The following is a 27907-nucleotide window of genomic DNA, read 5'->3' as shown; positions in this document are numbered from 1 at the left end:
GAGACTGATGACATTGACCATCTATCGCTTTCATTTACTGCTAAACTGAAACGTAACCTTTGCAGTGTTGCCCCTATTGGGAATTCTAAATGGTTTAAACATAGTAATTGGAGAAGAGCCGATATTGCTTTATATATATTGTCTTTATCTACATTGCTTAGTTGTATTCATGTGCCTTACCATCTACTCCAATTGCAAGTAAAGGGTAGTAAGCGTGACCTTGATAGATATTATGATGATATAATTCGATGTATGAAAGAAGCTGAAAAAATTGTGCTTCCCGAATTGCGTATTCGTATGAAAATGCGGAAATCTATGTGGGCTGCCGATCCTGAATTAGAGAATTATAAAAATAAGGCAAAACTTTGGCTTCGAATTTGGGTTGATTGTGGTAGACCTACAACGGGGTCTGTTGCGGATATAAAGCAGAAAACAAAGAATAATTATAAAAAGTACCTTAAGTCCATTCGTTATAAGGGTATGGAATTTCCAGCCTCTAAAAAGGATTGGTCTAAATTGATCAATTCTGATAAGCTGGATAAAAGTGATCTTTATAATAGTGATTCGATTTCTAGTTCAACTTGGTATGTTTACTATTCGGGAATTTTTTCCAAAATTAAGTTCTTCGTGCAGTCACATTATTCTCGGTTACTTTCTAGAATTCTTCAGCCTTCGCTTCATCAAGGCCATATTATTCCAGTATCAATAGCTGCTGTTGAAAATGCAATTAAGCAACTGAAATCTTCATCCATTGATATTGATGGTATTAAGTGTAAATAATATAAATCCAAAGTCTGTTGTTCTTTTATTTCATTTGCAGTTGTTGTTCCAAATGTGTTTAAAATCTTCACTGGTTCCGGATAGCTTTCTTTGTGGAACTGTCACCTCAATTCTAAAGCGGGGAAAACTCCCTTGTTCATCTTGTCGCCTTAGAGCCACTACGTGTAACTTGAGTAAAATCCTTGAATATATCTTAATTCATCATTTAAATGAAAATACAAATTTCGGATTGAATCAATTCGGGTTTCAATCTGGTATTGGTTGTCAACATGCACACCGTGTTCTTTCTTCCGCCCTTAAGAATAGCTTAGCTGAGGGGTCGCCACTTTATATATGTACTTTGGACCTTTCTAAAGCTTTTGACAAAGTAGTTCACAGTCAAGCTTTTTTTTTCCTTTTTTAATTATTGTGTAAATCATTCAGTCATTTTTGTTCTTTGGTTTTGGTATGAGAATTCTTTCCTCCTAATTAATAGTTTGTCTGTTTATATATGGGTGTCAAACAGGGAGGGGAATTATCACCTAGTATATTCAAAATGTGCATTCCTGGTATTTTAGATGAAATTAGATCAATTAATTGGACTCTCAGATGTTTCTTATCTTGCTTATGCGGATGATCTTATACTTTTGTGTAAAAATAAGCAAGGTCTCTCGTCTATGGTCTCAAAAGTTTCACGTCTATTTTCTAAAATTGGTCTTTCTCTTAATGTTGAGAAATGTGAATTTCTAGTTTTTAATGGTCCGACTTCCTCTAATGCTCCCTTGGCTTGTCGCGGTTTTTTTATACCATTTGTTTCCGCCTTTCGGTGATTGGGTATTATTGTTACTAATTAATTTCCTGCCTATGGCAGTGCACTGTTCGTGATGTTCAAAAGAAAATTCAAACGGGCTATTCTAAGATAGTTGCTAATCGAGGGAAGTATAATAGACGTGCACTGGGTAGGCTATATGCTACATTCTGTGATCATTCTGTCCTTAATCTTTCTGGTCTTTATCCCCTTCTAAAGAAAAATGATGTTAATCAGATTCAGACTTTTTATTTCAGATATTGTAAATTTTTACTTTATCTCCCCCCTTGGTATGGCAATGGTAAGATAATTCGTAAGTTCGAGGTCCCTGATATAAATGCAAAGTTCGCCTTCCTGCATGGAAGGTTTGTCGGATTCAGCTTTTTATCATTTATCGCCTCATCATGCTTTGGTCCGTCTGTTCGGTTAATCTCATTGTTGCGTAGTTTCTATTTGTAGTGTATTTTATCTGCGGTGTATTTCATTTTCTTTTTTATTTTTTTTGTTTTACTCCACAAGTGCCATAACTTGCTATGATGTGAGTTATAAATAAATTATTATCGTCAAAAGGGTGTAACAGCAAATGCTTCAGGAACGGATTATATTATTAAGTCGAAACTTTCATGGTATACTGCGGCGGATTTTGAAGTAGTCAAACTGCCGTATGTGTATACTACTAATACTACTACTACGATTACTGTAACTAAATGAGGCTAAGGGTTTAAAGAAGAAACTTCTAGGGAATGTTTAGGGGGAGTTTCAATTAAGCAAAAAAAAACTATATGCATGTAGATTTCAAAAGAGTATATAAGAAACATAATAGGCAGCACATACCTATCATAGAAACTTTTAAAGATGCTCATTCGATTAGAAATTGAAAGTTCTAGTTCCTTTTTTAAGACTCAAAAGGGATTGGAGGTTAAACAGCCTCCCTCACAAGTCCATTAATTTTCCGAACTCATCCAACCCAAGTTTTGAGATAGCTATTTTGTTTAGCATAGTTGAAAGGTCCAATAATTTTGTCTCTAGGGATGTTGGGATATCCCCCCAGCCATCAGTATAACGATAAGTATTTCTGCTGATGACGATCGTTGTACATGTGATCGAAATTTTCAGACTTTTATTTCTGTTTTCACTGTCAAATAAATAGACTTATAACCATTTAAACGTTTATTTGTTCGTCGTGGTAAGGCAGTTCCGTCTAGAAAAAAAAATACATAATCTAAAGTATTACGTCAAAGATAAGAGCATTATGGACACATTTTCAGAAAATTTTTGGGGGTATGTGAAATTAAATTGGAATGCGCTGTATAGCCTATATCAAGAACGACCAAGAGTATTAGTTTGAAACTTTCAAATTATGCGGAGAGATATCCCGAGCTAATACAAATGGACTCTGTGCATATTACTACTACTAGTTGTAGCAGTACTACTACTGATGTTAGTAATAATATTACTAAGGCTAATGATATTAATTTGAAACTAACAGGGACTACTGATGGGGATGTTGCCCCTAATCAAAACACATTATGTACATGCTGATTATCAATAGAACTTATCAGAAATATATCAAATATTGCTTTAAGTACTATTACTTAAAACACTACTCCTATTTTTCCTACTATTACTTCTGTTGGGGTATAGGATATAAAGAGTAGAGGGCACAACCTACACTCTAGAATTATTTATGAAGTATAAACTCCCGTGCATGGTTTATGTTGCTTTAAAACTAACTGAAGAAGCATCATGTGTATGCTGGTTGCCAATAAGACATCTCAGCAATGTCTCAAGGGCAAGTGGGGCATTAAGTTGAAACTTTCAGGATTTTTACAATTGCTACTTCTGGTCTTACAACTGAAATAAATAAAATGAGTGAAAGTATATCCAGATTGTCCAAATAGCATACATAAAATGTTGAATGGAAATAAGTTTCATTTCTCAGAAAAACTGGTGTAAGAATTAATTCAACAGTACTATGTGTTTCGAGATTTTCTAAAGGATTTTTTGAAACTTGGATTTCGAAAAAGTATTTTTGACTTTGTTCCAATCATTTAAGAATGAGTCCTGAGACACCAGGGCCTTTTAATTAGAATGATAAGCTGCATTAAAAGTTCAATTAAGCGTAAAGGGTGATGTATTAAGAAGAGGGCGATCCCTCCCATATACGTAATAATTTCTGTTCGTTTTAAGTCTTAATGTTGCTCCTAGTACACATAAGGTACTTGTGAAACCTACAGCCTTGTGGCTAGTCTGGTGGCACTGAAGCATCTTGAAGGCATAAACACAAAGTCCCACACAATAAGTCTCTTATGTTTGATTGAGATAGACTGGTTCAGAAACTATTTTTGTCAGGGTTATACTTAAAGTAAGTTGTGAACACTCGCGAAGAACACCACTGGCTAACTTTGCAGCATTTATGAATTAACTGTTTCGATCCGTCTTCGTCTAGAGAGTTCGGAGGGGTAAAGGGGCGTTTTACATTTGCCACGATGTTAGTTTTTATTTTCGAAACATTCTCAGCACTTTAGTCAGTAGCAGCTCATGAGTGATCAACAAATTTGCATTCTTTCTTACTATGTCGTAGTTCAGTTATTCCATAGGAAAATTCTTTACACAAATTATATGAAGGACTTACTATCAATTGGATTTTTCAACACAACTGCAAACGATGGATGGGGAACAGTAAAAAATGGAACTGTATGTGAAAAATCATAAACCCATCTAGTTTACGCAACATTTAATTTATTTTGCAAGTTAGTGTAGCAGCAAAAGAGTCACTGATAGTAAAACTTTCATTCGGACCGAAAATAAAATTTTTGAATCACTTTCTTTTTTGATGCCATAACTAGAATTCTATACATTTCGGATATATTCTCATTATCTTTCACGTGGGATAACATCAGAGTTGTGTGTCAGGCTCACTGAATAAAGTCTTTTTGGCTGTAATTATTACTTCAGAGTCGAAGAATCTGACTGCTTGCGATATAATGCTGTCCACTCGAGTTTCATCTGTCAACAGCCACACGAGATAATTCAAAACAGCATTTAAGAACTAGAAGGTTTGGCCATTTTCAAAAATTAAAGCAGAGATACATCGCTTTCTGGACGTACGTGCGCTTTCTGTTGTCTTTGCAAGTTAAAACGGGTAACACTTAATCATTGTCAAGAACAAAAACTTTGGTTCTACAAGCGGATGGGTTCCAAGAGAAAATACCAAAAATTCCAAACAACATAAAAAAAAAGTAAAACAATTCACACAACTTGTTCTTTTTTTACCGAAAGCACTGAAGATTCCCATGGGCCACACAACACTGTACACTAATGTAACTCAAAACGATGTGCCAATCAAGCCAAACCGATGAAAATACATTCATTTGAAACTAGCAAGAACGACTGAATTTGCCAGAAAAGCATTGACTATTCCTCCTAATCATGCAACACTGTACACTAATATTGCCGTTAGTTCTACAGGTTATTATTCATTTTATGCATTTATTTTATATATAAAGTAAAAGGAACCTTGGCTCAAGATTTATTTACCCCGAACAAAATAGGCAAACACAATGAAAGGAAAAAAAAAAAAAAAAAACAGCGAGAAAAACTTTCAGTTAGTGTGAACACGATGGAAAAATAAGATTATATATTTCAAGAATTTTACAACGTCCTGTGGTGGCAATTCATATTTATTTACGAATGTTTTATTTATTTCAGTGAAGCTATTGAGATATGTCAAGAAAGACATGATATTTAACGGCTATGAAGTCACTCAGTTTTGATTCCTCTTTTGTTTATTTGATTATTGTCCCTACCCTGATCCTTTTCAAGCTTATTTACGCTAAATTATAGATGTCGCCACTTATCAGACTTGAAAAAGATTCATGACCTATTTGTATTTTTTACCCATTCTCGTTCCTTACCCCTTTGGTACAGAATTTCCAAGACAAGCTTATCAAAGTTTTGAGACATTAGTCTCCTTCTTGAAATAGGGTCTTGAACTTTCTGTCGACGAACTTTTTTATGGATACTTCGTGCCTTTGCCAGTCAATAGACGAAGAATAAAGCACTCATGCTTATATTTCCATCCTAACACTAAACTCGGTAAGAACAGAGGGACAATTAAAATTCTAAAAAATCCACAATAGAGAGAAGAAGATGAAGCAATATATAAAAGTACCGTAACTTGAGCTTTTACAGTGTTTATGATTATACACCTCTATAGAATATTAGAGGACAAATAAATAGAGTCGTTAAATCATTTTGCACAATATTGGATTTTTGTGAGAATATTGGCGGTCTTTTTGGGGCATATTTTGGCAATAACGGCTTAACTTTAAGCCCTGAAATATTTTTACAGACTCGTTTTCCTGGTTACCACAATTTATGATGTTGTCAATAAAATAGAGGTTGCTATTTGAAATCATTTCTAAGGATGATTATGACATTTGACATCAGTAATTTTTAAAAAGACATTAAGTTCTGGCGACTTATATGAGATATTTAAGCTTCAGCAGCATTCCCTCCCCCCCCCCCAGCAGTGGTCGTATCGTGTTAGTACCTATGACGCATTCAAAATTAAACAAGATGACAAACTAATTTGAACATCTAAAGAAAAAGGAATCGAATAAGATACAACAAAAATTAAATTTAACTGGAAAATAAAATTTTGCACAGCAAAATTTGCGGTTAGAAGACAAAGCGAAATTACAATGGAAAAGGGACATGTTATTTTAGCGTGTGTAAGGATAAACAGGAAGGAATTGAATTCACGTCAGAGTTTCTTAGTTCTTCTGAAATGGCCAATTGGACACCCTGTAACACGATGAATAACAAAATAAAGAAGAACTCAATGAGGAAGCCGATGCTTAATTTTGATATTTCAGAAGACATAGGCAATGGAACACTCCAGGCTTTTACAGGATTATGTGACAACGCAATTACAGCAAAAAAATAACAACTGGGGAAAAGCTGGGAAATACATTTTTGGTATCTATGAAGTCTTACAAAATTATACACGATTCTTAATGAATCCAAAAAGCTAGGGCAAAAGGCACGGAAAAATGTTGCGACATGTGTTAAATTACAAAATATAACAAATGACTCCAAACAGCTAAAGAAAAAGGAAACAAACAGCAGAAATCAAATTGAGATGCAAACCAAAATGTCACTTAAAACTAAAGAATTACACGACAATTATACAATCACGTAATTTAGATATTTCATGTTTTAAAGTGGAATAAGGAACGTGCTACTGTAGCTGCTATAAAAAAATAAACAAGAAGGATACATTTATTTAACATCATAGTTTCTTAGTTCAAATGAAATTGCTGATTTGCCACCCTATGACTAGAAACTAAAGAAGAAAACGGTCAAGAAAAGTTACATTTTAAATTTAGGTGTCAGGATAGAGGGATGGTAACCCTCCTCAAATTTAATCCTTTTAAACTACAGGAATTTATTGTTCCGCTGTTTCAGCACGTATCAATTGCAACATGATTGATGAGGCAAAGCTTGATCCAGCCAAGATAAAACAATATGTTGAGACAAAGATGTCAGAGATTCGGAATTGAACATGAGCGACAACAGCAGGAAATACTGCAACTGATAAGATTAGTATTTCAATGTTGGTTAGTCAAAAAAAGATTCACGGGCGTGAGAAATCATTCAAAGAACTTCTCTAGAACTCAGTCGAGTGCGCTTCTCTTGATGCCTCCGCACCCGGGACATCCAGTAGGCAGACAATTACTTCGGATACCAAAGTAATTACATCTTTACAGGCTTTTAGAGGGATTGAACATATGGAGAAAGAGAAAAAAGAAAAGCTTAAGAACAAAAAAGAAAAAGTAACAGAGAATATGCTCAAGTCAAAACTGAAAAAGAAAAAGAAAGATGATCTTTCCAGTGAAGACTATGACGTTTCACTAGGTGCCAAAACTGACTAGATCGTTATACTGTTGGCAGTGAGAATGAAGAAGATGGGTAAAATGAGCTAGAAATACAGCTAAATGAATACTGTGCTATAGTATACAATAGCAAACGTCATCAACGAGGCTCGTATATTTTTAGGTTACTTGATTTTTCCCGATGAAAATCCTGTTTGCATAAAATATCTTTGCTTCCTTAGCCTAGCCAACTACTTATATGACTCGCCCCGAAAAGATGAAAATGACGAAGTTGAAGGATACATCTTTGCTGGACCATTGGAGATCTCTGGAGCTGTTCCCTGCATTCTACCATCATTCCAAATTTAGCACGTAATCAGCCCTTGCAAGAAGGCCACTATGGCCTGAAAGTGATCATAATTTTGCTTTCTCAACTCCCTCTGATATTAATTGACATTATTTTTCAATTATAAACGTGTTTTTTTCAACGAAAAATAAAAATGAAAAAACATTTTCTTTCTCTGATACCAATTGAAATTAGAATTTTTTCTCTATTATTTGAAGTATGATGTTACCTTTTTCGTGTTCATAATAAAAATTTTTAAAAATATCACTCTCAGATACTTTTTCTATGTAGGCTACAGGGTAAGATTGACACTGTCGGAATTACCCTATCGTAAGCAAAATACCTGTGTACCTTTATGGTACATGAAAACTATTAATGAGAGTTTCTATTTTGCCTGGTATCTCTGTACATAGAAGTATCCTCTATCATGTCTTAGGGTGACATAATTTTTTATCTCTGCAAATATAGAATTAACCTGGGGGTGTCAGATTCACCCCAGACTAGGGGGTTAATTTGACCACCCTGAGATTGGTTCCTTTGGTGAAGTAACTCACGGAAACAACATAACTTGCGAACTTTCTAGAGATCGAAGAAAATTACTAGAATGACCAAGAGCAACATCAAATAGTTTGTATTGTACCAGCAACTCCGGAACAATTTTGGGACCAAATTAAGCCAAAAAAACTCGGCAAGGGGTTAGACCTACCCAAGTTCACCAAGTTCACTTACCTATCTTTAATTTATAGCGATAATTGCTATCTAAAAGTGCATTGAATTTTTGCGAAACGAATAATTATTGTCTTTTATTAAACTATTTATTTTTTTAACATTCCTATAAATAGCTAGCAGATTTTGATGACATTGAACGATTTTGAGTGTCTGTTTTATTTTAAAATATTAGCTCTTTATTATTTTCTCTATTTTTCGTATTTATTAAGTTGATTTAAGTAACTGCTATTTAATGTTTTAGTTAATTTACGTAACATCTATTTATAATGTTATTGCACTATTTATTATATTGTATTATTTTACATAGTTAGTTTTCGTTCCTTAAATTGAATGACTCTAAGCATTTTTAGCTCTCTCATGTTATCCTTTCCCCTTAAATTTGTCTAAATTTGAGTTTGTTTATTTAACTTGTTTATAGCTTGTTGATTGTCATTTGCATAGTATATAATGACATTACCCATCTGTTATACAAATATAGCACAAGCAATACATTGCTACAATTATTTGACTCTTGTTTTGAATCTAAATGGTTCTGAATGCTCCTAGCTCTTTATTTTTATTATTCTATATATTTTTATTTACAATCATTTCTTTCAATTACTGTTTTTTTTTTGAAAATTTATTTGTTAAATTTTTACTCTATCCATTTAGTGGAACAATATTTATGTAGCAATTTATGGAACAATATATATGGAACAATATTTCAACAAAAAAAAGGTTTTTGTTGAAATCAACTGATTCTGATTGCTCTTACTTAGCTTTTACTTTCTATCCTTTTAATTCGCATTTATCTAACTCGCACTATTTCTTTTATTCGTCAATTATTCGACATTTACTTATTCCGCAAATGATTCATTATTACTACATAGCTACGTATTTTAGGTTAAATTAGTCTTGGTGATATCAACTCTTTTTTGCCCTTTCCCTTGGTTGAAGAGAGAAGTACTAAATCTAATTTTCCTCCCCTTTAATCAACAGTCTGAGTGGACCACAAACACTACAAATTATCCTTCCAAAAGCTTCCAGCCACGTATCTTAGCACTTACTATACTCCACTCCAGATCTGTATCAAGGATCTGTAGTATTAGCACTACACTACACTCCAGAAACAGAATTTTAGCCAAAACAAAATTAATCCTAAAAAATGAAAAATAAAGTAAATATTCAGATTACTATTTATGCTTCTTTTTTTCGTTGTTCAGAAATGATTATGATAAAGTGGTGTGCCTACGTTATATTTGGAGACTGAGGTTAGAGCCAGAAGAAAATAGGATTTCGGTGTCATTCTTACTCTAGATAATTATTAATTCCAGATTATTATCTGTTCACAGCCAGATCATGGACTCTTTTGGAAACCTTCTTTTTCAATAAAATTATAGAGCTCTAGATGGGCACATGGAGAAATCTGGGAAGATAAACAGGAAGGGTGTGCGAAAGCACTGGATGGCTGGCCCTAAACCCCTTATAACACTTCGTGGCTGAAGGGTCATGAAACGGAGACTAGCACTGCCGTTAGGCATTTCAAAAGGCAAGGTCATATTCATTACCTTTACTATTGCAAAGAATATCTGAGGTTTGAGAACTTTAAACTGGGAATAATCTAAATGAACTTCCTAAGAAAAATCGGTGATAAAAATCCACCTTTTCAACCATTCAAATATCAAACAGTTCGTGGTAACGAACTGTAGTAAGGAGCGATCCGGCTCAATAGTAACCAAAACTCTAAAAAATTGAATTTTGATATCAATAGCTACATCAAAAGAATCGCATTTTAATGCTGATTTTAAATATATAAGTTTCATCAAGTTTAGTCTTAGCCATCAAAAGTTACGAGCCTGAGAAAATTTGCTTTATTTAGGAAAATAGGGGGAAACACCCCCTAAAAGTCGTAGGATCTTGACGAAAATGAAACCATCAGATTCAGCGTATCAGAGAACCCTACTGTAGAAGTTTCAAGCTCCTATCTACAAAAATGTGGAATTTTGCATTTTTTGCCAAAAGACAAATCACGGGTGCGTGTTTATTTGTTTGTTTTTTTTGTTATTTTTTTCCCCAGGGGTCATCGTATCGACCAAGTGGTCCTAGAATGTCGCAAGAGGGCTCATTCTAACGGAAATGAAAAGTTCTAGTGCCCTTTTTAAGTGACCAAAAAAATTGGAGGGCATCTAGGCCCCCTCCCACGCTCATTTTTTTCCCAAAGTCAACGGATCAAAATTTTGAGATAGCCATTTTGTTTAGCATAGTCGAAAATCATAATAACTATGTTTTTGGGGATGACTTACTCCCCCACAGTCCCTGGGGGAGGGGTTGCAAGTTACAAACTTCAACCAGTCTTTACATATAATAATGGTTATTGGAAAGTGTACAGACGTTTTCAGGGGGATTTTTTTGGTTTTGGGGGTAGGTTTGAGGGAGGGGGCTATGTGGGAGGATCTTTCCTTGGAGAAATATGCCATGGGGGAAAAAATTCAATGAAAAGGGCGCAGGACGAATCTGGTCACGTTAGAAAAAAACGTCAAATTAAGAGCTTAATATACAATGCTGGGTGTTCGGAGCCTCTCTATTATGGAGTATAATTTGAAAATAACACAACTATACGAGCGATAAAACATATATACCACAACCATAACTACTGCTAAGAGATAACACAACTATAAAGCGAAAACAGGTGAAAACTAACGGGAAAATAAACGAACTAAGAGGTGGAAGGGGCCCAGAGAAAAACTATAATCCTTTTTCAATTTTGAGCCTAACTTCCGCAAAGGAGTAATAATGTCAGAAGCCCCGAAATACCGAATTATTTTCTTTTCAAACAGTTCGTGGTAAGGAACTGTAGTAAGGGGCGACCCGGCTCAATAGTAAACGAAACTCTAAAAAACGGAATTTTGATACTAAAAGATACATCAAAAGATTCGAATTTTTACGCTGATTCTAAATATTAAGTTTCAATTAATTTAGTCTTTGTCATCAAAAGTTACGAGCCTGAGAAAATTTGCCCTATTTTGGAAAAAAGGGGGAAACATCCATTAAAAGTCATAGAATCTTAACGAAAATCACACTATCGCATTCGGTATATCAGAGAACTCTATAGCAAAAATTTCAAGCTCCTATCTAAAAAGTGTGGAATTTTGTATTTTTTGCCAGAAAACAAATCACGGGTGCGTGTTTATTTATTTGTTTGTTTTTTTTTTTTTTTTCCCAGGGGTCATCTTATCGACCAAGTGGTCCTAGGATGTCGCGAGAGGGCTCATTCTAACGGAAAGGAAAAGTTCTAGTGCCCTTTTTAAGTGACCGAAAAATTGGAGGGCAAATAGGCCCCCTCCCATGCTCATTTTTTTCCAAAAGTCAACAGATTAAAATTTTAAGATAGCCATTTTGTTCAGCATAGTCGAAAACCATAATAACTATGTCTTTGGGAATGACTTACTCCCCCACAATCCCTGAGGGAGGGGCTGCAACTTACAAACTTTGACCAGTGTTTACATATAGTAATGGTTATTGGGAAGTGTACAGACGTTTTCATGGGGATTTTTTGGTTTGGGGGGTGGGGTTGATGGGAGAGGGCTTTGTGGGAGGATCTTTCCTTTGAGGAGTATGTCACGGGGGAAGAAAAATTCAATGAAAAGGGCGCAGGATTTTCTAGCATTACTATAAAAAAAACAGTGAAAAAATAAACATGAAAACGTTTTTTCAAATGAAAGTAAGGAATAGCATTGAAATTTAAAACGAACAGAGATTATTACGCATATGAGGGGTTCTAAAAATACTTTAGAATAAAGAGCGAGGTATTTAGGAGGAGATAGATACCTCGCTCTTGATGCTAAAATATTTTTAGTGATTTCAACTATTTATTCTACGGCCTTTTTGATTCAGGGGTCATTCTTAAAGAATTGGGACAAAACTTACGATTTAGTGTAAAGAGCGAGATATTAACGAGGGTACAAACCCCCTCGTACACATAATAAAAATATAAGAATATAAAAGTTTGTTACGTAAGTTAATTCTTAAGTTACGTATATTTTTTACTAATAAAAACATTCGTTGAATATTAAAAGTTCTAGTAGCCTTTTTAAGTAACCGAAAAATTGGAGGGCAGCAAGGCCTCCTTCCCCACCCCTTATTTCTCAAAATCGTCTGATCAAAACTAAGAGAAAGCCATTTAGCCAAAAAAAATTAATATACTAATTTCATTTCAATAATTTATGTGCGGAGAGCCAAAATCAAACATGCATTAATTCAAAAACGTTCAGAAATTAAATAAAAAAACTAGTTTTTTTAACTGAAAGTAAGGAGCGACATTAAAACTTAAAACGAACAGAAATTACTCCGTATATGAAATGGGTTGTCCCCTCCGCAGTCCCACGCTCTTTACGCTAAAGTTTTTCATTGTTTTAAAAAGTAGAATTGTGGCAAAGAGTCAAACTTTAGCGTAAAGAGCGTGGGACTGCGGAGGGGACAACCCATTTCATATACGGAGTAATTTCTGTTCGTTTTAAGTTTTAATGTCGCTCCTTACTTTCAGTTAAAAAAACTAGTTTTTTTATTTAATTGCACCAAAATGCCACTTCTTTACACTAACCAATTAAAGGGATATTTTACAATCTGGAATAAAAAATCTTTCGGTTTTTACAACCCACAATACAAAGCGACATTATAGATTGACACATTTAGGCAATGTAATACCCTAAAAATATATTCTGTTGTCAAAATATTTCTTTTCATGTCTTTATTTTGGGAAATTATCCATTTTTTCTTGGGAATGTGTATACGAATCTAGAAGTTAATATATAATTATAGGCTAATATTCAAGAAATTAAATCTTGATATAGCCAGTTTGACTTATGTATTTATTTAATACCTTCCTTTTCCTTACGTTTAAATATATTTAACTAGAGTAACCAAATTCTAAGGCTGAGGCCATGGCTAAAGAATAAAATAGCTGCTTCAATATCTTATCTTTCAATACCAGATGTTCAACCATCCTGGCCATGAGTTAAAAGGTAAAAAAAGGTAAAGGATACGGCATTAGACTTTACAGTTCGTACCGGCGGTGCTGATCTCCGTTTCTTGGCCCTTCAGCCAGGAAGTACAATGGGGGATTGGGGGCCAGCCATCCTGTGCTTTCGCACACCCTTCCTGTTTACCTTCCCCAGATTTGTCCAGGTACCCATTTAGAGCTGGGTCGACTCTGGCTAAGCTTACAGAGTCATGCCACTGACCCCCGTACCAAACTGAAGAATTTGGTACACTGGGATTCGAACCCGCGTCCTCTCAGACAAGGAATCCCGAATCCAGCGCACCAACCCATTCAAATACTTTGAGTTACATACACTTTAAAGGATAATATTGAATACAACACAGAGAAATAGTAAAAAAAAACAAAGATTTATATGGCTCAATCAAAAGCAATTAAATAAAATTTATAACAAACCGAGCCATGGAATAACGCAATGTGAAAAAAAAAAAAAAAACTCACACTGAATCCTAAGCTCCAGCTGATTACTTAGTGTCTCCCCCTTTAAATTTGTTGCTTTGCAAGTATAATATCCACTTCTAGATAACGTCAAACGTTGCAAAACCAAACTATAGTTGCTGAGAATAATCCCGGCGCTTGTATTCTGAAGGACTGGTGAATTCTATAACATAGGAAGTGTAAGAAAAGCTAAAGAAAAGACAGAATATCAAAGGACTACAGAGTAAAATTATCAAATACCCCGTAGCTTAATCCCTTTCAAATTGGATTTAAATAGTTTCTGTTAAAAATGCAGAATTAAGGAAATGAATATTTTATGCGTCATTCCAATATGATTCCTTTTTCCCTTACATATTTCACAGGATAGGTCATTAACAGTAATTTTGTTCCAGGATAAGGGCTGTTACGAGTGCTTTCAGCCGTTCTGGGCTCCTTATCCCCGAGCCGTTCTGGGTTTCTCAAAATTTCCACGAAAAAAAATTGATTTTCCAAAATATACAGAAGAGCAATGTTAGTCGAAGTTAAAAATTGCATTTCATGTTAACTTTCATGTACTTCCTAACCGCGAACATAAATTTTTTAAGAAGGCCTTCTGAAAACCTAATTTTCTTTAGGACAAATTAGTGAGAACCCCAAACACTCGGGGTAGTGGAAGCACTGGCTGTTACAGGGATCTGTGTTTGTGAAAGAATCACGTTAATGTTTATATTCTTTTTGCCATTCTATATATTTTTTTTTGGGTTCTGGACTCACTGTCTCGTTAAATGTACTGATCTGAAACTGTTGAATCTAATGATACAAATAAGTCGTTCTTTCGATACACGTCACAACAGTAGATAAAACCAAATGGCATGTTTCAAAGAGGACATAAATTTTAAGGACAAGTTATCCGAGCTTTCCACTCTCTCATATGGTCCTAAGTTGAGGAAGAACACGTTTTTGCTTTTATTACCAAACTTTTACGCATTGCGTATAACAATCATCTTTTGTTTATAACATCACCGAAGTAGACCATGCCCAATAAGTCTTTAAGTGTTTCATCATCTACCATTATGGAACGTTAACTAATATTCCTACTCTGCAATATTCTGTCATCGTTTGTCTAAGGTAATGCAAAATTTTTAACCTTATTTTTTAAGACCATTGTTGACACGACTGTCCCTCCATACCTTACATTGTGCTGCCAATAAATAACTAGAGATCTTCTCTATGACCTTAATTGAAGATCACCCTGCCAGCGGCACTCACTAGATCTAGTACCACTAGCTGAGACACTGTGAGCATTAAAAAATCCTCGTAAATGAAATAACAGTCCATGGGATGCCTTGATGGTAAATATGAAAAAAATATGAAGTGGATTTGGACAATTCAGCCTCAAATGGCATAGTTTATGCCATTGATTGTTAATGACGACTTATACTTATTGACGACATGACTGCCTGTCCATGGATTATTCTTTATGGTTGATTGTGTATGGCAATGCTGTTTGACCTATCTGGTTGTATGGATGAGTAGGGTTAAGGCCTCATTCAAGTGCTGGTCTATATTAATCACTAATTTAGGAAAACAGTTTTCCCTTTCTCCTTCTATCTCCTTTTTTTTTTTCTCTTTTCGTTATATATGTAGACTGTGTTGTATTCTATCCGGAAACCGAAGTCTAATTTTCAAATTCTGTTGCTTTACGGATTATAAAACGGTTTATTTTTACGGTTATGAAACTGTATTTGTTATTAACAGCATGTTACTTTAACATATCAAACAGTTCGTGGTAACGAACTGTAGTAAGGAGCGACCCGGCTCAATAGTAACCAAAAATCTAAAAAATGGAATTTTGATACCAATAGCTACATCAAAAGAATCGCATTTAAATGCTGGTTTTAAATATATAAGTTTCATCACGTTTAGTCTTACCCATCAAAAGTTACGAGCCTGAGAAAATTTGCGTTATTTTCGAAAATAGGGGGAAACGCCCCCTAAAAGTCATAGAATCTTAACGAAAATCACACCATCAGATTCAGCGTATCAGAGAACCCTACTGTAGAAGTTTCGAGCTCCTATCTACAAAAATGTGGAATTTTGCATTTTTTGCCAGAAGGCAGATCACGGATGCGTGTTTATTTGATTTTTTGTTTTTTTGTTTTTTTGTTTGTTTTTTTTTCCCAGGGGTGATCGTATCGACCCAGTTGTCCTAGAATGTTGCAAAAGGGCTCATTCTAACGGAAATGAAAAGTTCTAGTGCCCTTTTTAAGTGACCAAAAAAATTGGAGGGCACCTAGGCCCCCTCCCACGCTAATTATTTTCCCAAAGTCAACGGATCAAAATTCTGAGATAGCCATTTTATTCAACGTAGTCGAAAAACCTTATAACTATGTCTTTGGGGACGACTTACTCCCCCACAGTCCCCGTGGGAGGGGCAACAAGTTACAAACTTTGACCTGTGCTTACATATAGTAATGGTTATTGGGAAGTATACAGGCGTTTTCAGGAGGATTTTTTTGGTTTGGGGGAGGGGTTGAGAAGAGGGGGATATGCTGGGGGAACTTTCCTTCGAGAACTTGTAATGGGAGAAGAAAATTCCCATGAAGGGGAGAGCAGGATTTACTAGCATTATTTAAAAAAAACAATTAAAAAATAAAAGTGAAAGAGCTTTTTCAGCTGGAAGTAAGGAATAGCAATAAAACTTAAAAAAAACAGAAATTATTACCCATATGAGGGGCTCACCTCCTTCTAATACCTCGCTCTTTACGCTAAAGTATTTTCGGTAATTTCAACTACTTATTCTACGGCTTTTGTGATTCAGGGGGTCATTCTTAATGAATTGGGATAAAATTTAAGCTTTAGTGTAAAGAGAGAGGTACTGACGATGGGGCGAATCCCCTCATATATGTAATAAAAACATGAGAATACAAAAGTTCTTTACGTAAGCTAATTTATAAGTTACGTAAATCTTTTACCAATAAAAAGATTCGTAAAAAATTAAAAGTTCTAGTTGCCTTTTTAATTAACCAAAAAATCGGGGGGCAACTAGGCTTCGTCCCCCGCTCTTTTTTTCTCAAAATCATTCGATCAAAATTATGAGAAAGCCATTGAGCCAAAAAAAAAAAAAAAATATGCAAATTTCGTTTTGATTATTACTCTGCGGAGAGCCAAAATCAAAACATGCATTGATTCAAAAACGTTCAGAAATTAAATAAAAAAAAAACAAGTTTTTTCAACTGAAAGTAAGGAGTGACATCAAAACTTAAAACGCACAGAAATTACTTCGTATATGAAAGAGGCTGCTTCCTCATCAGCGCCCCGCTCTTTACGCTAAAGTTTTTTACCGTTTTAGAAAGAAGAATTGAGAGAAAGAGTCAAACTTTAGCGTAAAGAGCGGGGCGTTGATGAGGAAGCAGCCTCTTTCATATACGAAGTAATTTCTGCGCGTTTTAAGTTTTGATGTCACTCCTTACTTTCAGTTGAAAAAACTTGTTTTTTTTTTATTTAATCAAGAGAAAGGTTGAGATGGCTAGGACACGTTCTGCGAATGAAGGATGATAGATTGCCAGATTGTCGTTTCAGGCGAACCGTCTAGGACTAAACAGAAAGCAGGTCCTCCGAGGTTGGGGTGGGAGGATTTCATAAAGAAAGATTTGAAAGAAATGGAAACTTCCTGGGAGGGAGTAAAGAGGAAGGCTTTGAATAGACTGGGATGGAGGAGTGTGCGCAGCTGTGTTGGGCCAGGTGGCTTGGTACTGCGGTGAGTTGTTCGTAGTAGTAGTAGTAGTAGTTACTTTAACGGTGAAAAGTTATAAAATAGAGTAATAATTAGTAAGTAGTCCCAAACATATAAAGCCTTAAAGAAAATTTTTGCATGAATAAACTTCAAGATATAATCTAATTTTGAGATTCTTTTTTTTAAAGTCCTAAGCTCAAAATCTTCAAAGTTTTTCTGCAGAAGCGGTTCAGCTTTTTAAGGAAATGAAATAGAAAATCTGTAATAAAACAATCTTTTTCAACTGTAGGTAATGATTAACTTAAAACAAAAAGAAATTATTACGCATAAGAGAGAAGTTGTCCCTTCCCCAACACCTCGCTCTTCATGCTGAAGTTTCTAATACTTAAAAATAATTCCAATGTTCCAATTAAACGAACCTTGTGTTGCAGGAGTCGTTCGTAAAGAATTTGGAAAAAATTCAAGCTTTAGCGTAAAGAACGGGGTCTGGAGGAGGGGCAACCCCTCCTCATATACGTAATAATTTCTGTTCGTTTTTAAGTTTTAATTTTGCTCCTTACTTTCAGTTGAAAAAAACTCTTTTTTTAATTCAATTTCTCATCGTATTTTAAATAATGCTAGGAAATCTGGCTCCACCTACACAAAAAATACCTCCTTGCAATAGATATGTCCTCTGGACAATTTAGTCCTGGTGAAAATTTACGCTGGACAATACCCTTAAAATCTCCAAGCATAAAATTGAGTCGGAAAAGAGAAAGCATGGCATAAGAAGAATTTCGTATAGGAATTCCGGTAAATTTCCCCAGTGTAATATTTTCTCTGAAATATACACTCCCTGCAATCTTCCCTCCCCGCTGAAAAATCTTCCCGTGGAAAATCCCCCCAGAAAAAAATTTGTCAGCCCCCACCCGAAAAATGTTTGTATAGCCTACTTCCCATTACAAATACTGTACGTAAGCAATGGGCAAATTTAATAACTTAAAGACCTTTCCCCAGGAGCTGTGGGGGTCATGTTATCTCAAACGGCAAAGGTATTCGGCCTTTAAACCATGTTGAACAAAGTAGCTATCTCGGAAGTTCGATCGGAGGATTTTGGCAAAATTTGGTATGGGAGGGGGCCTAGTTGCCCTCCAATCTTTTTAATTTCTTTAAAAGGGCACAATAACTTTTAATTTCCTTTCAAATAAGCCCTCTTGCGATATTCTAGGGTTCCTGGATTGATAAGATCATCCCTTGAAAAAAAAATTATAACGCATCCGTAATCTTTCTTCTGGAAAAAAAAAAAAAAAAAAAAAAATAAATAAAAAAAAAAAAAAAAAAAAAAAAAAAAAAAAAAAAAAAACACTTCTGGCAGATAAGAGTTGAAACCTCTAAATTATGGTACTGTGATGTGCTGAATCTGATGGTTTGAGTTGCTGATTTTTTAGAGGGTTTAACTTTTAAGAAGTTTTCCCTCTTTTTTTTTGAAAATCAAGTAATTTTCTCAGACTCATAACCTTTGATGGCTAAAACTAAACTTCTTTTGAAATATCTATTGGTATCAAAATTCGGTTTTTCAGAGTTTAAACCTCTATGGATCCGGGTCACTCCTTACTTACAGTTCGTTACACGAACTGTTTGATTTACTAACAACTTCAATTGTAAATGTAATAAATAAGAACTATTTATTCTAATTAAACGGTTTTTGTGATTCAGGGGTCGTTCTTAAAGAACTGGAATAAAATTCGAATCTTAGCGTAAAAAGCGAGGTATTGACGAGGGGGTGAACCCTCCCATATTACGTATATGAGTGATTTTAATCCCCTCGTTAGTACTTCACTCTTTACGCTAAAGTTAGAATTTTGTTAAATTATGGCCGATATAAACAATAATTTGTTTGTGTTATTTTTAGGCCATTCTTAGCATTTAATATTATCTTAAGCAGCTTCTTAACAATGATTTTTATGTGATAATAAACCAAAGATATTGCATGCTTTTGGCTTGTGGTTGTTATTAAATAAAGAAAAACGAGTTTTTTCTAACTGAAAGTAAGGAACAACATAGAAACTAAAACAAACAGAAATTATGGCTTATATGAGGGGGTTCCCCCTTCTCAGTAACGCACTCTTTACTCATTGAATTGCAATTTGACTCTTTCTCACAGCCTTATTTTTATAAACAATACAAAACTTTAGCGTAAAGAGCGAGGCGTTGAGGAGGGGACAGCCCCTTTCATATGCGTAATATTTCCAGTTCGTTTTAAGTTTTAGTATCGCTTCTTACTTTCAAAAACTTGTTTTTTTTATTTAATTTTCTGTAAGGAGAAACTGTCACTAACAAAGATTTGCTGTTTGAAGTTGATGGACCGCCTTTGATGTTAATGGAATCAACAGCAACCTTTCAGATTTGTCCACTTTTATTTATAATAAAATTGACGAGCTTGGGAATGCGCAGCTAAATTACTGGTAAAATGTAGCTCTATAAAAAGAATAAAATCTCTTAAAAATAAGTTTTTTCCCCTTTGTCTTATAAGGTCTCCAAAGGCGAAACCCAAATGTCTGTCCCTTGAGACTACTCCGGATAATTCCCAAAGGACTCCTCACACATTCTGAGTTAATTGGTGTAGTTTTTCTTATAAAAAAAGATAACACAAAGCCATAAGCTTTCTTTGGGAAGTAACCAAAAGACAAGGAGAACTGTTGATATAATATTATCTTCACCTATTTTTGGTATCGCTATAATCTCGCCTGCAGTAAAGGCCGTACAGCTCCAATCTTTTATTATTTTTCCCGACAGAGGCACTTCAAATGGAAGGGGTCGTTGCATGAACTTCGGATGGGGCTCATTCGATTAGAAATAAGAAATTCTAGTGCCCTGTTTGAGTCGAAGGTGATCGGAGGGCAACTGTCCCCTCAAGCCCTTTTTTCCCAGGTGCATCCGGTTAAAGTTTGAGATAGTAATTTTGTTAAAAATAGTTAAAGAACATATAACAATAACTCTGGCGTAGACAAAACCCTCCAGTGAGAAACCCCAAGGATAAGCGCTGTAAGTTATGCCTTAGGAGCATATATGATTCTTATGAAAGGGATGCTCCTATAAACTTCACAGACGGCTCATTTGTTTGAAAATTTATAGTTCTAGTCCACTTTTTAGGAGTTGAGATATCGGAGCGCAGCCAGCGCACCCACCCCTCCACGCTCTTTTTTCTTCAAACTAATCCGATAAGAACTTTGAGATAGCCCTTTTTAAAATAGTTCAAAGATCATATAACTAAACTCCGGGATTGACAAAATCCCCAGGGCCAGGGGGCAGGCGTTCCAAGTTACGCACTGGGGACATATATAGTTCTTATGGGAGGGATGCTCGTGTAAGCTTCACAGAGGACTCATTTGATTGGAAATTGAAAGCATTAGTTCACTTTTTAAGATTCAAAAGGGATCAGATGGCAACAAGCCCCCCAACCACGCCCTTCTTTCCAAACCCATCCGATAAAAATTTTAGATAGCCATTTCTTTAAAAATAGTCAAAAAACTAGATAACAAAGCTCGGTTGTCGACACAACCCCCTAGGGCCTGAGGGGCAGGCGTTGCAAGTTATTTTCTGGGAGCATATGGTTCTTTCGAAAGTGATACTCGTATAAACTTCAAAGAGGGCTCATTTGATTAAAAATCAAAAGTTCTATTTCACTTTTTAAGAGTCAAAATAGATCCGAGGGCAACTAGCCCCCTCCCCACGCCCTTTTTTCCCAAAATCCACCAATAAAAATTTTGAGATAGCGTTTTTTTGTAGTAAGTCAAAGGTCTGATAAGAAAAACTTCTGTGTCGAAGACACCCCAAGGGCCCCGGGGTAGGCGTTGCAAGTTATACTCGGGGGATATATATCGTTCTTATGGAAGGGATGCTCGTTTAAGCTTCGGAGAGGGCGACTTGATTGGAAATATAAAGTTCTAGTTTACTTTGAGTGTCAAAAGAGATCGGAGGGGAACTGTCCCCCCCCTCTCCACGCCTTATTCTCCTCTACCCCATCCGATAAGAACTTTGAGCTAGCCATTTTCTTAAAAATAGTCAATGATCATATAACGAAAACTCTGGGCCGACACAATCCATCGGGACCCGGGGGTAGCCGTTGTAAGTTGTGCCCTGGGGCATATATGGTTGTTGTGGAAGGGATGCTCGTATAAACTTCAGAGATGGCTCATTTGATTGGAATTGAAAGTTCTAGTTCACTTTTTAAGAGTCAGAAGAGCTCAGATGGCATCTAGCTCCACCACTCCCCTTTTTTCCCAAATGAGCCGATAAGAGCTTTGAGCTGGGAATTTGTTTAAAAATAGTTCAAAGGTCCGATAACAAAAACTCCGCTGTGGACACAGCCCCCTGGGGCCTGGGGGCATATATGGTTCTTATGGAAGAAATGCTCGTATAAAATTCAGATAAAGCTTATTTAATTGGAAATCGAAAGTTATAGTTCACTTTTTAAGAGTCAATAGAGATCCGATGGCAACTAGTACCCCCTCCCTCCAAAGTCCTATTCTCCCCAAAACCCATCCAATAAAAGTTTTGAGTTAGTTATTCTGATAATAATACTTCAAGGTCAGATAAAAAAACTCTGGTGTCGATACTTGAACCCAGATCGGTGTTCTTTGGAATCTAAAACAAGGGAGATAGTTTGCTAATTTTGAAACCCAAAGCCATCTATATTCGAGACAGCAACTTGCTAATATTGGTCCCTTAGGAAATCTAATAAATTAAATCTCTGTTCTGAAACAGTTTTTTTTCAAACTTGGCTCTATATTGGCCCAAAATGTAGAATGGAATGGATTTTTTTTTCTATTTTTCTTTAATGAAGATACAAAAACGTTTCTTCTGAGATTTAGGATTTTTAGGGCCATTTGAGATGTTTGTGAAAGAACAAAAGATACAAAAAGATATTACTCATTATCTAGAGAGTGAGAGAAATTGTGAGCGTTCCTCCTTCCCCTCAATTAGCAGGATTAATCCGAGGAATTGTACCTCTATGAAATTGATCTTGCAACTTTCTTTGCTTAGAGCAACCAAGGATAATTTGCAGCATACATGAATGCTTCAATTTTGTGACTTCACAATTTTCGTCGGTGGAAGCGGGAGGGAGACAGTTGTACAGCAACGAATATTTGTTCCCTTTTTCTTCCATCTACACAATTGACTGTGTTTTCCCAAAAACATAGATTTCGCAAAAATTATTTTTCGCAAAACGGGTTTCGATCCCTTCGAAGTGAAGATCAAAGGTGATGCTGGGTAACGAAAAGATTGATCAGGTCGACAGCTTCACTTACCTTGGCAGTATTATTAGTAAAGACTGCCACTGAAGATGTTAAAAGTAGAATAGCCAAGGGTCAGGGTGTTTTTTTTCACAGTTAGAAACAGTTTGGAAGAATAGGAAGATAAATCTGAAAACCAAGATTAGTATATTGGAAGGTGCAGTGATGACAGTAGTCAAATATGGCTCTGAAGCATGGGCACTCCGAAAACCAGATGAAGTCTTGACATATGCTTTCCAGAAGAAATTGCCTATGGAGTATTCTAGGTACCCGGCTGACTGACCGTATTTCAAACAGTACAAAAAGTGTTGTTCAATCCCACTTTCTAAAGCTATAATGAGAGAAAGGTTGAGATGGCTTGGGCACGTTCTGCGGATGAAGAATGACAGATTGCCAAAAATGGTCATTTTTGGCCAACCGTCTAGGGCTAAACGGAAAGCAGTTCCACCACGGTTGTGGTGGGATGTCTAATTTTTTGTACTCAAATTTAATTAAAAATGATCTAACAAAATATTATACCAAACCAATTTATAATAGTATTGAACCAGTTACAGAAAGGCCTTTGAAGCAAGCTGCCAAAAATGCACGATTAGCTTTCAAAACTTGTATTTAATTATTTGTTCTGTTTTGTTTGAATGAATTTATCATCTCATTTCATTTTATTTGTCAGTCCTGGTTGTAGATCATTCAAGTAAGGATGCTAGGGCTGTTTTAAAAGTTTTTTTTCAAAAATATTTTAATTTTAATTTTCACACTTTAATCTATATATATATATATATATATATATATATATATATATATATATATATATATATATATATATATATATATATATATATATATATATATATATATATATATGATACATTTTCTTATTGTTTCCGAGTTGTATTTGATTGATATGGAAAGGTAGTGTGGTTTTCGTCACTATTTATACATATTTATGTATATATATATATATATATATATATATATATATATATATATATATATATATATATATATATATATATATATATATATATATATATATATATATATATATCATGAAAAGAGAAATCGCCAATGCAACAGCACAAAAACATAAAAAAAAGAAGAAAAAAAAAGAGAGACAGAAGGAGAAAAGGAATACTGTTTTCCTAAATTAGTGACTTATATAGACCAGCAATTGAATGAGGCCTTAACCCTACTCATCCATACAATCACATAGGTCAAACAGCACAGCCATACACAATCAACCATAGAGAATAATCCATGGACAAGCAGTCATGTCGTCAATAAGTATAAGTCGTCATTTACCAAACAATAGAAACAATAAAGACAAATAATTCAGAGGCAACAACCCAACACAAGGGCTCATCAGGAGAATAAACTTGTCTATAGGGTTTCGCCACATTAAATTCTCTAACCAGCCAAGTGTTGTGGCTACCACAGAGTATCTATGGCATCCCCGTGTCAGGTATAGCCCCCAAAATACATGCCTATGAAAGAAAAAAAAAAACAAAAAAAAACAGCAAATGTAAAACAACCAAGTAACACCAAAACAAGCTTATCCTGTTAATATATCCCTCTTTTTAGCAACAATAGGTAAACTAAATATGATAAATTTTACCAAATCACAAATATTAACACATTGCAAAAAACCTGAATGAACTAAACAATTATAGAATTCATCTTTACCATGTGGCTGTTTTTTTTAAAAAAAAACCGCTCTATTAGAAACACAATTCAAAATAAATGGCGCTGCAACATCATTTCTCGAGCCTCCGAAATTAGTTGAAAATTTCTTTAAGTATTTCCAGATAATTCTTTTGATATTTATCTAAAAGTTCGTTATAATGGAAACTAAATTTTTTAAATTGCCAAGTTAATTTATTTGCAGAAAAACCTCTTGATATCAATTTTTGGCTTAAGATTTTACATCTATTTTTAAAATCAATATAATTACTACAAATCCTTGCATAACGAAGTAACTGTGAGAAAAACGCTGAATATGTGATATTTGAGTGTATATTACTTTCCGGGAATGGGAAACTAATTACTTCAAAATCAAAATCATCCGTTTTATTATACATTTTAAAACTTAATTTATTATTATCACAAATATTAATATTTAAATCTAAGAAATGATCTTCATGACCAGCGCCATGACTAGGCTTAAGAGTAAGCTCTGATGGATATATATTTTTAGAAATATAAATGAAATCCTTACAATTTAAGACCAAAATATCATCTAAATATCTTTTATTATTTGACAAAACATGTTTTAAATTATTTGGATTATTCTTATCCATCATATATTTACATTCTAGTTGACTTATATATATATAGGCCTAGGCTATGAATTACTTAAAATATTCAAAATTACTTATTTAGCCTACATCATTTTAAAAGAACACCATTTTACTTCTACCCCTTTCAAGTTCAAATATATAGGGACTAGAACAAATTATGTAGGCTATTCTCCATAAATTCCTGCTGCTCATTGGCATTGCTTGTTTGCCATCAACAAAGGGTATTTTTTTCTGCTTGTTGTTCCCTTAATCAATTTGGCTTCTGAATGGTTTATGGAAGCATTGAATTTTGTTGGTTAAAAACGGTCAAAATACCAATGCATTTAAAATAAAATCATTTATTTTGGCCCTCGCGAATCCTCTTAGATCCACACAAGAAAACCACGATTCTGCGAGATTTTTAATTGTTCCAAAACTATGCTATTTTTAGGATAGTACTATATTTTATTCAATGTCGGCACGTTAAACTATAAACATTAAAAAGAAAAAGTAATTAGTTAAATTTAACGACACTTTTTGTTTGTAAAAATCCAGTAATAAGCAGTGTGCTGGTTCTCAAAGCAGTGGATGTCAAAAAGGAGGGAACAGTACTTGCCCTCCCTCCCCTTAGGTTTTGAAAAAGATCTATCTTTGTTAATTAATTGAAAAATGGCTTTTTTTTATTTTCACTGAAAACATTAGAAAAATTGCGCTCTTCAGAGATTTCGGAATATATTTTTTGGCCCTTCCTCCCGAGATTTTATATATTTTTGCCTTCCTTCCTAATTTCTGGGAACAGACCCAACTGTCCCGAAGAAAATTACCCTCCTTCAAAGGCAAACGACACCTTCCTACTCAATTTTGTGTCAAATGTTTAAGCTTTTTTTTTTGCCGATTTTTCTTCGACGCCTTTTTTCTAATTTGGATCCCACTTGTTCAACCAGGTCGTTATTGTTTTTCTTTTGCTTGTTTTTTTTTTTCAGTTAATCAATTTGGCTTCTGAATTCGGCTTTATGAAAAATTTCTTCTTTTTTGTCATTGTATTAAAGGATAAACAGGACCAAGTTCTCTCTACTGTCGCAGAAATACCAATTTTGAGGTGGCATAAACTGATGGATTGAATCTCTTCACGCCAAATCCACAATTACTGCCTGATAATAGCGACTGTTTCTGACAACTCATTCATTTTAATTGTCATTTCTAGGCCATAATTGTCTTTACCCTTCACATGTTTCATAATTCAGTGGTAATCTTCTTAGCTCCCAAAATTGATGACAGAAATGCTGACCACTGGATACTTTCTCAAGCTTTTCTAAAGAAGCTAGATAAGTACTATACACTCTTATTAACTTTCTGACATTCCTAAGGAAGCGGGAGCGTTAGAAATACATAAAGATTTATTGTCTGCTATACTTTATAAAAAATACAAATTAAAAAAGGTTTTTACTTGTGGAATATCGTCATCTATCTTTCAACAAAATAAAACATTTTTCTACAAAATTTGTCAAAATTCTAGGGCTTTAGCTATATAAATAAAAATGGATATCAAATTTACTGTAATATTCGCTGACTTTCTGGTATAATCTGGTATAAATATTGGTATAAAGCGATAGTAATGAGTGAAATTATAAATTTCTTAGCATGAACACATCGAACCATAAGCAAAAAGAAGAATATGATACTCGGATTCAAGCGCATCAAGGATACACAATTTCAAAAAAAAAATTAAAAAGATTGGCATTAAGAAAGGCAATGGCAATCCTCAGAATTTGTGTTTATCCTCATTATAAAAATAAAGCAATTATTAATAGTAACATTCAAAGAGCAAAACAAATAATTGTTATTTGGTTGGTGACAAGATTTTTTCTTTCATCCTTGTGAAGAATTTTTATGGATAAATATAGACTAAGACCGCACTCCCTTTCTGTACTACAAAATATTAAAGCTACCAGAAAGCTTCTAATCTATCATTTCCAGTCCCGGGTGTTCAGTGCCTAGAGGGGCATAGTTTCAAATAAACTTTGCTTTATTCACTTGGTACTAGCTAAACTCTATAATACTTGCACGCTTTCGAATTTCCTATGCCTTGCGCTTTTTTGGTGTGTTTTCTATGCATTGTAAAGAAAACGATTTTGACCAGTTCACTTCTCGTAGGCAGAGTTTCTTTTCAGCTTCCTATTCCAGACAGGCAGTTCTTAGGCCACTGGGAGATACATCATCATGGAAGCTAACGCTTTCCATCGGTAGATGCATTGAAATAACCATTTAAAGTAGTAAATGGATTGGTTTTCATGTGTTGAAATTAAATAAAAAAATTAAAGTTTTTTTTTATCAAATGAAAGTAAGGAAAAACGTTAGAACTTAAGACGGCCATCAACGGCCCTTGTGTTTGAGCCGTCTTTCTTAGGGAATTGTGACAGAAAGCCCAACTTTAGCGTCAAGAGCGAGAGTTGAGGAAGGGGCGGCCTCCCTATTATACGGAATTAATTTTGTTCGTTTTAAGTTTTTATATTGTTCCTCACTTCCTATTTAATTTTTTCTTAATTTCTAACAGTTTTACAAATCATACCAGGAAATCTATTAAGTGTAAAATTTCCCCTGGAAAATTCCCCCAAAAACTCTCCTCCCCATGAAAAATTAAGCCCAAGG

At 34.7% G+C, this 27907-nt stretch overlaps 1 protein-coding gene across 1 annotated transcript in view; it reads right to left on the bottom strand.

Annotated features, from left to right (window-relative positions):
* Nucleotides 1-27907, bottom strand: part of LOC136028754 (hemicentin-2-like) — a gene marked incomplete in the record, with an annotated part of 380916 nt that overhangs the window by 113464 nt on the left and 239545 nt on the right. The window contains 1 exon segment of the mRNA XM_065706639.1: nucleotides 13998-14157. Within this exon segment, the coding sequence (XP_065562711.1) occupies nucleotides 13998-14157 (160 nt within the window).

The sequence above is a fragment of the Artemia franciscana genome, chromosome 7 (assembly GCF_032884065.1).
Source record: "Artemia franciscana chromosome 7, ASM3288406v1, whole genome shotgun sequence".
NCBI classification, from domain to species: domain Eukaryota; kingdom Metazoa; phylum Arthropoda; class Branchiopoda; order Anostraca; family Artemiidae; genus Artemia; species Artemia franciscana.
This window is presented reverse-complemented; position numbering and strand designations above follow the sequence as displayed.